Source organism: Argentina silus, assembly GCF_951799395.1.
Source record: "Argentina silus genome assembly, chromosome: 4".
Taxonomy (NCBI): Eukaryota; Metazoa; Chordata; class Actinopteri; order Argentiniformes; family Argentinidae; genus Argentina; species Argentina silus.
In genome coordinates this window covers 22,478,493-22,488,492 of record NC_139658.1, presented here as the reverse complement: position 1 = coordinate 22,488,492, position 10,000 = coordinate 22,478,493, and the positions used below count along the sequence as shown (strand labels likewise).

Genomic DNA, 10,000 nt, shown 5'->3' with positions numbered 1-10,000 from the left:
GCAGGGCTCCTTGTCTGGGTCCAGGCTTTAGCAGGGCTCCTTGTCTGGGTCCAGGCTTTATGCCTCCCGGGTCGTTTCCTTGCCCTTGGCCTGTCTAGGACAGCTGTCATTAAAGGGCAAGTGCCTCTAGATAAGAGCCCTGTCTGTCTGATAGCAGCACACAGAGCGGAGGGGAGCCAGGAGCCCACTGAGATGGCTTACAGTAGGTTTAACCCCAACACAGACATATTTTCTGGGACATATTTTCTGGGACATATTTTGGGGGACATATTTGTTAAGAAATGCCCAGTCATGCAGCTTGCAGACTGTTTTCTCAAGATATGTTTCACAGTGGAGAGAAATTACATATTTAAATTTAATAACTTGCAAGTCTTAGGGCTCTCTTTCAGTTTCTTCTCTCACTCACTCTCACTCTCTCTCTCTCTCTCTATCTATCTATCTATTTATCTCTCTATCTCTCTCTCTCTCTCTCTCTCCTCCTCTTTTCCTCCTGTCTATCCCCATCTAGAAGGTTCTCTCCATCTTGCTCTCTCGCCTTCATCCTTATGAATTTTGTGGAAAACATGTTCAGGCGCTCCCCTCGGTGACAACAACAATTTGGCTCTCATATGCTCCTACCCTCCAGACACTGGTTAGTGCTGGTGTGTGTGTGTGTGTGTGTGTGTGTGTGTGTGTGTGTGTGTGTGTGTGTGTGTGTCTTAGAAAGCAAGAGACGGTGGGGCTGTCATAAACAAATATTTGAGTACTGCATTTCCCATTATTGATTTTGTTACTAGAGATATTCAAACAAAAAACACTATATATGTATATATATATATATGCTGGCTGCATATATACATGCTTATGTAGTATATATAACTTCAGTGTGACTGTGGGAAAATAGGTTTCAAAAAGAGTGTTTCATTTTTAAACAAAACAGTGGTGTGATTATGACCATGCATAGGAATGAGGCTTACAGTAGACAGGGGTGTGTGAGTGTGTGTGTGTGTGTGTGTGTGTGTGTGTATGTGTGTGTGTGTGTGTGTGTGTGAGTGTGAGTGTGTACGAGGGGTTCACCAGAGCAGGGCCGGGGGCGGGTCGTAGCCCCCCTCCCCCCCCTCTCCCCCCTCTCTCTAACCTGACAGCTCATCAGAGGCTCTGAGCAGTAATTGAAAATCATGGGAAAAGTGGATAATGATCATTTATTTGTGTGAAATTCTAACAGGGTGGTTTAGGAAAGCTGGACTTGGCGGTTCGGGGTCTTATCAGCCTGTGGTGGTTGGCTGGGTAATTAAATCAGAGAGGCGAGGTGAAGTCCTCGTCAGCTCAGCTCCTCGTCCTGTTCCTCCTTTAATCAGGGCGGCCATTAAACCTCGATTCGTTCCCCCGTCTTCGGACTTCTGCCTGACTATTAAACAAGAACTGAAAGGTTTACTCTATGGCAGCTTTCCGGTTCCGGTTCTGGTTGAATGGGTGATAAATACCTCTCCACGGGACCATAAATCCATTTCATACAGTAGCACTGACCTGTGAGATAGAGATTTTAGTCATACATCGACACACACGCACACACACACTCACACTCACACGTACACCCACACACACACACACACACACACACACAGACGAGTGCACACACACACACACACACACACACACACACAGACGAGTGCACACACACACACACACTCACACGTACACCCACACACACACACATACACACACACACACACACACACACACAGACGAGTGCACACACACACACACACACACACACAGACGAGTGCACACACACACACACACACACACACACACTGACAAACAGAGAGGTTAGGTTTTTCTTTCTGCCCTCTGGGTGGGGGGCGTAGCGACATAGCAGCAGGAGTGGGCTGTCCCCTCCCTGTTTGTCTCCATTCCAATCTGGAGTCCAACCTGCTGCTTCCCACCCGTCCGTTGACACATGACCTCCCCCCAAGGTCAGCCCGCGATTCCTCCTCCTCCACCGCTCTCCTCTGTGGAGGTCTTGCGGATTACGCTGATGCCCTGCTCTGATGACCGGCCCTGGCTGGCCCGAGCTGGCTGCATATATACATGCTTATAAAGTCAGGTCGCCCGCCGTCCGAGTGGACAAGGTCGCTCAGCCAGAAGAGATATTGTCTAACACACCACATTATACGGGACTCACACGGAATAAGGATTTCTGGTTTTAACCCCACTGCTACGCGTGGATGTTACAATGCAGGTTGTGCTGTGGTGTGTGTGTGTGTGTGTGTGTGTGTGTGTGTGTGTGTGTGTGTGTGTGTGTGTGTGTGTGTGTGTGTGTGTATTGATGGTGTTATTTTGCCCTCCGCAGCCCCAGTCATCCTGAATGAGCTGAACTGGACTCAGGCTCTGGAGAGGGTGTTCATCGAGAATCGGAGAGAGGACAGTTCCCTGCGCTGGCAGGTGTTCGGCAGCGCCACGGGGGTGACCCGGTACTACCCAGGTACGTGACCAGAACCAGGGGAGGCTGGGGAGGCTGGTGGAGGGAGAAATCAGAGGACGGGCTCATTGTAATGCATGGAACGGGATGAGGAATGGTATCAAACACATGATTCCATTCCTCGTTCCGTTCCATGCATTACGATAGGCCCGTCCTCCGATTTCTACCTCCAGCAGCCTCCCGTGACACAGACCAATGAATAGCACTTATTAAGGTGTTATTAAACACAGTCATGTCAAGTGTTATAAATGCCTATGTATGCTACAGTACCTTCAAATAAAGCCTTGCCATTATTTCTCAGTCGTCTTTGAAAAATGATACTATAATCCTTGACCCAGATCTAAATAGATATTCTACCAGGGGAGGCTGGTGGAGGCAGAAACCGGGGGACGGGCTCATTGTGATGCATGGAACGGAATGAGGAACGGTATCAAACACACTGCTCCACATTCCGTTCCATGCGTTACAATGAGCCCGTCCTCCGATTTCTACCTCCACCAGCCTCCCCCGCGTATACTACATACATGAAGTTAAACGATATCGCACAGCGGTATAATATGTAATCATAATGTATGATAATGTTCCTCCCTTCTCCAGCCACACCTTGGAGAGCACCCAATAAGATTGATCTGTATGACGTTCGCAGACGCCCATGGTGAGCACTGACCTCCATTCCTCTCCTCTCCTCTTCTCCTACGAGAGGGAGCCTTGGGTTCCCTGTACGCTCCATGTCTCCCCTCCTACCGCGATAGCCTCAGGATACCGCTCACTCTCCACATGGTTCCAACCCAGTGCTGTTGTTGTTGTTGTTGTTGTGGAGCGTCAGGATTTGTGAGATTGATTTTGTGTTTTGAGTTCAGAGAAAAGAGAGAAAGGAACGTTCCGGAACACAACGTGTGTGTTGTGAAAGGTTCCAAGATCGTTCAGGGTTCCAAGACCATTTTTATTGTCCTGAACAGGGGAGGCCGTTGGAGGTAGAAATTGGAGGACGGGCTCATTTTAATACATGGAACGGAATGAGAAATTCCCCATTCCATTCCACGCATCACAATGAGCCTGTCCTCTGATTCCCGCCTCCGCCAGCCTTCTCTGGTTTCCGAATGCACAGTCCATTGGATGCCTGACATTCTACCATGAATGTTATGTTGTTAGAATTCTCTCCGTGTCTGGTGCGATATGGAAGGTTATGCTACCGTAGCATTTTACAATTCTGTCGACCTTGCTTGTGCTGTCGACCTTCCTTGTTCCTCTACCCCTGGAGCTGAACAGAGCAGTGTGGCCCTGTGTTTCAGGGGTTAGAGGTCAGAGCATTATCTAACCCTTACTTATCTCAGGTAGGAACATAAGTTCCTTGTAGCTACAAGGACAACAGCCAAGTGGCAGAAGAGATATGGAATAACGACATGCTTTTGTTTCTGTGCTCACTTTAGCTTGCAGCTCCTCTCAGTACAGTTGGTCTGTGTAAGGGCTCAGGACTAGCAGGGGTGTGTGAGGTGTGTGAGGACAAACACACACACACACATACACACACGCATGCACGCATGCACGCAAACACACACAGGTCTCTGTAGGAGCCGGCCCAGTACTGACATTTACAGGTCCGCAGCAGCAGCGAGCCTGACCTGGCTTCTGTCAGTCTGTTTCTGCTACACCACACACACACGCACACGCAGACACACACACACACGCACATGCAGACACACACACACACACACACACACACACACAGACACGCACACGCAGACACACACACACACACACGCACACACAGACACACACACACACGCAGACACACACACACGCAGACACACACACACACACACAGACACGCACACACACACACACGCACACACAGACACACACACACACGCACACGCAGACACACACACACAGACACGCACACACACACACGCACACGCACACACACACACACAGACACGCACACACACACACACACACACACACTCACACACACACACACCCCCCTCCCTGTACCTGGCGCTGTCACATCAGCTTTGTGGACGGCCTGCCTGTTGCCTCCGTACACATTAGAGCACCGGACATAATCATGTCAGCCATGTTGATTTAACGTGATCTCGGGCTCCGCGTCCGTCCCTGTCTCTGTCCAGCTTAGCCTTGTTGGCTGTTCCAGGTCAGCGAAGGGGCTGGGGGGGGCGGGGGGGTGGGTGTGGGGGGGGATGATGGGTAGGAGGTGAATGCACTGAGACAAAGAAGAATAAACTCTCAAACTACAAAGTAGGGAAAACTTCCTCACAGCACTGTATACTCTATGAGGAATGAGTACAGCCTGTGGTCCTCCTGTGGCTCAGTGGGTGGAGCAGGGCGCTGACAACGCTTAGGTTGTCGGTTTGATTCCTGCTGGGACCATATATACTGACATGTATGCACTCACTGCAATGGAAGTCGATTTGGATAAAAGCGTCAGCTAAATGGCGTACATTCATACCGATACAAATAGACGGTGCTTTAAAGGCCCACACCAGCCGCTTCTGAGGGGTACACTCACACTTCACAGAGCTATTTGGGAAAGTAGAATGTATCGCCCCAAATACACAAACGTTGACCTAAATGGCAATTTATTCTGGCTTGAATCATTGTGCAGTAACGTTGAGCAGCACCAGGATGCCATGCAGCATATCAGCTAAAAATACGTCAATATGAAAATACGTCAACATGAAAATACGTCAACATGAGGCAACATGACAACATAATTTCATAAACAAGCTGTAGATACAGAGCTGTCATGTAACACGACTCACACAACTACATACCAAGACAAGGAATGGGCTTTCTGCTCCATCCAGGTTGATTCCGAGGCTTGGTTAATCAGAGTGTGTGTGTGTGTGTGTGTGTGTCTGTCTGTCAAAAGCCCCTGTGAAGCTGAACCCCCCCCCCCCCCTTACACGGCGTTTCCCCCAGCATCAGTGTGAGGAGCTAACGACCTGCGCCCTGACAGACTCATTAAGTTCACACTTGTAGTAGGTGTCCCTGCCACTACTCCTCCCGCAGACAAGCACTTCACATCATACCTGGGATGCAAGGCTGTGTGTGAACAGGAAGCCCTCGAGTCATGGAGCTGTTTGTGCTTCTCAATGTGTTACCTGGCTGACAAGTGAGAGGGAGGGAAGGAGGGGTATCATGAGAGGGAGGGAAGAGGGAGGGAAGGAGGGAGGGAAGGATGGATATCATGTTGGTGTGTTTTCCTTTCACGCCTTCACTTTCAACCACTGTACAGACAACAGTGTCTAATAACCTCCCATGTGGTAGAGCCAGAGGACTCTTCCTTCTGTCCTTGTGATAGAAAGGGACATGTACAAAGAGAAAGAGAGAGAGAGAGAGAGAAAGAAAGAGAGAGAGAGAGAGAGACAGTGAGAGAGAGACAGAGAGAGAGAGAGACAGAGAGAGACAGAAAGGCAGAGACAGTGAGAGAGAGACAGAGAGGCAGAGAGAGAGAGAGACAGAGACAGACAGAGAGAGAGAGAGACAGAGAGAGAGAGACAGCAAGAGAGAGAGACAGACAGACAGGCAGAGAGAGAGAGAGAAAGACAGTGAGAGAGAGAGAGATGAAAGGAAGGAGAGCTGAGAGGTGAAGAAACAGAGGGAGTGACAGAGGAGGAGCAGACGGGGGGGGGGGGGATGTTTTTGTGCTGAAGAGCACCATGTCACCCCCCTGGTCCTCCATGTTTGTCACTGTCATTCCCCCGATCCTCTCCCTGCCTCTTGGTCTCAGCGTCCCCTTCACAAAGCTCCTGTGGCCTGTTGCCTAGCAACCCGTGGCCAGCCGTGTTGAGTGGCAGGGGCCGTGGCAGCGAGGGCCAGGATGTGTCAGGTCAAGCTTGTGTGATTATGGTGGAACACGCTGTCGCCACTAGTGACACTCTCCTGTGGGGTCAGCCAATCACAGGGGCCTGAAAGACATGCCCACTGGGTTAGCTAAGCCAATCACGCGCGTGTGTGTTCGAGGTGACAGTAATAGATAACTAGATCTTTGAAGTGGAATTTAATCAGGCATTGCACACCCACACACACACACACACACACACACACACACACACACACACATATACATACAAGCACACACACACATGTACAGTAAGCACACACACTCACACAACCTCTCTCATAAAAACACACTTGACCGCACATGGATGTACATACAAGCATAGACACCCGCCCACGCATACACACACACACACACACACACACACACACACACACACACACACACACACACACACATACAGACACATATCAACCCTCCACTCACACACTATCAGATAAGTCCTATCATACTGAGCAATATGCCATATAAGACACCCTCACATATACCACTATAGAAACCAGAGTGCACAGATACGATCGTATGGACATGCTCCAGCATCTCTACCACTGACACCGACGCCGAAATGGGATTTAGCCCTGGAAAGATCCGTCTGCAGTGGAGAAGGGCCAGGGTGCGGGGCTGCATGCACAGTTTGTGGCCTAATAGACCTGCACCTTTGTGGGGATGGATGGCCTTTAGGAGAGCTGGCCAGGCCTGTCCTCTCTGGTGCTCCAGGGAGGAGAGGAGGGGATGGAGATGAGGAGGCTGCCTGCCGTCCCCCCTCCACAGATGGGCTCTCTCCTCCGTCTGCTCCCCCCCCCCCCCCCCCCATTGGCCCCAGGAAAATTAATGGTCCAGTCAACACACTTAATTGTCTCCAATTGCTCTGACATTAATTATTAACATTTGTCCATTATAATGTCTGTTCAGGTTATCAAAGGAAGTCAGGAAGAGGGGATGGGAGGGGAGGGGAGGGGAGGGGAGGGGAGGGGAGGGAGGAGGAGGGGAGAGAGAGGGAGAAGAGGGAGGAAAGGGGGAGAGAAATATAGAGAGACAGTCATGGAGACCTGTTAGCCAAGCGTTGCAGAGATCCCATTACCTCCCAGGGTCAGAACGGCGTGCTGGCCATAACAGATATTGATTTCTCCCAAAAGTCAATCTACTGTCCCCTCTCGGTCAATATGATGGCTTGTGGTCAATCCCAGGAGCCCAAGCTCCGAAAATGTGAAAAACTCCCCCCCCCCCAAAAAATAAAACCTGGAGCTCAGGGCTCATCTCCCCCGCTTCCCCTGTCTCACCCGTTTCTCCTCACCCCTCGAGTGGAAGGCCAGCCTTCTCTTGGACTGAGAGACAGTTTGACTGACCACTTTCAGCCACAGTCTGAAAGTGTGACCTTTACCTATTCCAATCAGAATAGTGACCCCCAAACATTTTTTTATAAATAAATAAAAATAGTGACCCTGGGCTCATATATTTTTTTTGCCTTTGTTTGATTACTGAATGACAGAAAAACAGGAGGCTAATTTAAACCTGAACGTGTGTGTATGCAGGGCTCCCTTGTAAAGAGACCTTGGTCTCAACGGGACTCCCTGCCAAAATAAAGGTTAAATAAAAAATGATAATACAAGAAATTGTAAATCGGTCCACGTTTTTTGTTTAGACTGCTGCTCCACTATGTCAGTGACATTTTCATAGAGTAGCAGGGAGCTGGGGAGGTTGGGAAGGTTTCTGAATCCAAACGTGTTTCTGACCTCTCACACTGTATAGCTCCATAATTCCAAAATATTTTAGATTTTGTCCGTAACCCAAAATATGGAAATGTGAGTCTTGGTATATCAACCCCTAAAATAATCAACAAAAAGTGAAATAAATAAAAGTCAGACAACATCTCTTTCTGCTGCAGGCTCTGTGGGCCACATCCTCCTATATTTTTATCTTAATTTAATCTTTATTCGCCTGCCACATCCACAGCAGCACTAAGAGAGCAGCAGTCCATAAAATAATAAACCCATCAGCACAACACAAATGCACACGCACAGGCACGCACGCACACACGCACGCACACACGCACGCACACACGCACGCAGACACAGGCACGCAGGCACACACGCACACACGCACGCACGCAGACACAGGCACGCAGGCGCACACGCACACAGACACAGGCACGCAGGCACAGGCACGCACACACACACGCACACACACACACACGCACGCACGCAGGCACAGGCATGAACGCGCACGCACGCACGCACAGGCACGAACGCACACGCACGCACGCAGGCACGCACACACACACGCAGGCACAGGCACGCACGCACAGGCACGCAGGCACAGGCACGAACGCACACGCATGCACGCACATATAGGTGCACACACACACACTCACACACACACACACACAGATCTAACACATATATATATATATATATATATAGACGTGTTTTATACCATTCCTCATTCCATCCCAACCTTCCACCTCCCCTGATACACACACAAAAACACATACAAGCACCTGCACTCAGACCCACATGTCAGTATTCACACACACTAAAACCTCCCACATACAAATACCCATACGCTGCATACATATTACATACATGAACTCGTACGCGCCTACCCCCACAATCACACCAACACACACGCCTGCACACATACGAAAATATACCTGGGCCCACGCCACGTATGGTGTTGTGTCTCTGTGTGTGATCTTAAGTGTGTGTAGATAATTCTCCCCGATCAAATGTAATGCACAACACTCAGTGAAATGGGTCAGGGTGCCTAAACACAATCTCCTGCGAGAGCTACCCCCAGGCAGAGGTAATATATTGATTTTAACCACGCTGCTCCGTGATAAAAAAAATAACTATTTCATGAATTCCAATGAGACGCTTTTGCGGCGCCGCCGCGAAATGGACAGAAACACAATCACGGCGACGCTAAAATGTGTCATTGTGTTCTATTGGTTGTATAATGTGTTTCTTTTGAAATGTGTGTGTGTGTGTGTGTGTGTGTGTGTGTGTGTGTGTGTGTGTGTGTGTTGTGGGTTGTGGGGAGGGTAATTTTGGTGTGAATTTGACAGCTTTAATCTAGTCATGTTTACCGTCGTTCTCCCTTCACTGGTCTCCATGCATACCTGCTACTCCAAATTATTATTATTATTTTTTTTTTGTCATGACGGCACATGTTTTCAGCGTGTTTGTTATGTATTAAGGGGTTTATATGTGTATAAACATAGAAAGGTCGCAAGCATTTCTTGAAATATTGGTACATTTTTCTAAATCACTGTTAGAGCGACCGCTGCCTTGTGTACTATGCAAAAGTAAACGTGTCACTGCCAAACTGGGCTCTGGCTTTGTTAGATAAACGTCACACAAAATTAAATGCACACAGAGAGAGAGGAGATTGTCTTAGGCTGTGTGGACTTACTGTCAATAAATACTATGGTGCTGTATTCAATTACATAACACTCATTGAACACACAGAGTGGCTGTCAGTGGAGGCTGGTGGAGGTAGAAATCGGAGGACAGGCTCATTGTAATGCATGGGATGGAATGAGCAACGGTATCAAACACACATGTCCGAGCCCGTCCTCCGATTTCTACCTCCACCAGCCTCCACTGACAGCCACTTCCATGCATTACAATGAGCCCGTCCTCTGATTTCTGCCTCCACCAGCCTCCCCTGGTGGCTGT

General features: G+C 49.2%; 1 protein-coding gene across 1 annotated transcript in view; it reads left to right on the top strand.

The window, feature by feature from the left end:
- Window positions 1-10,000, top strand: part of cacna2d2a (calcium channel, voltage-dependent, alpha 2/delta subunit 2a) — a gene marked incomplete at both ends in the record, with an annotated part of 66,077 nt that overhangs the window by 21,059 nt on the left and 35,018 nt on the right. Inside the window, 2 exons of the mRNA XM_083668542.1 lie at window positions 2,333-2,464; window positions 3,059-3,116. Of these exons, the coding sequence (XP_083524668.1) occupies window positions 2,333-2,464; window positions 3,059-3,116 (190 nt within the window). The remainder of the gene's footprint in view (window positions 1-2,332; window positions 2,465-3,058; window positions 3,117-10,000) is intronic.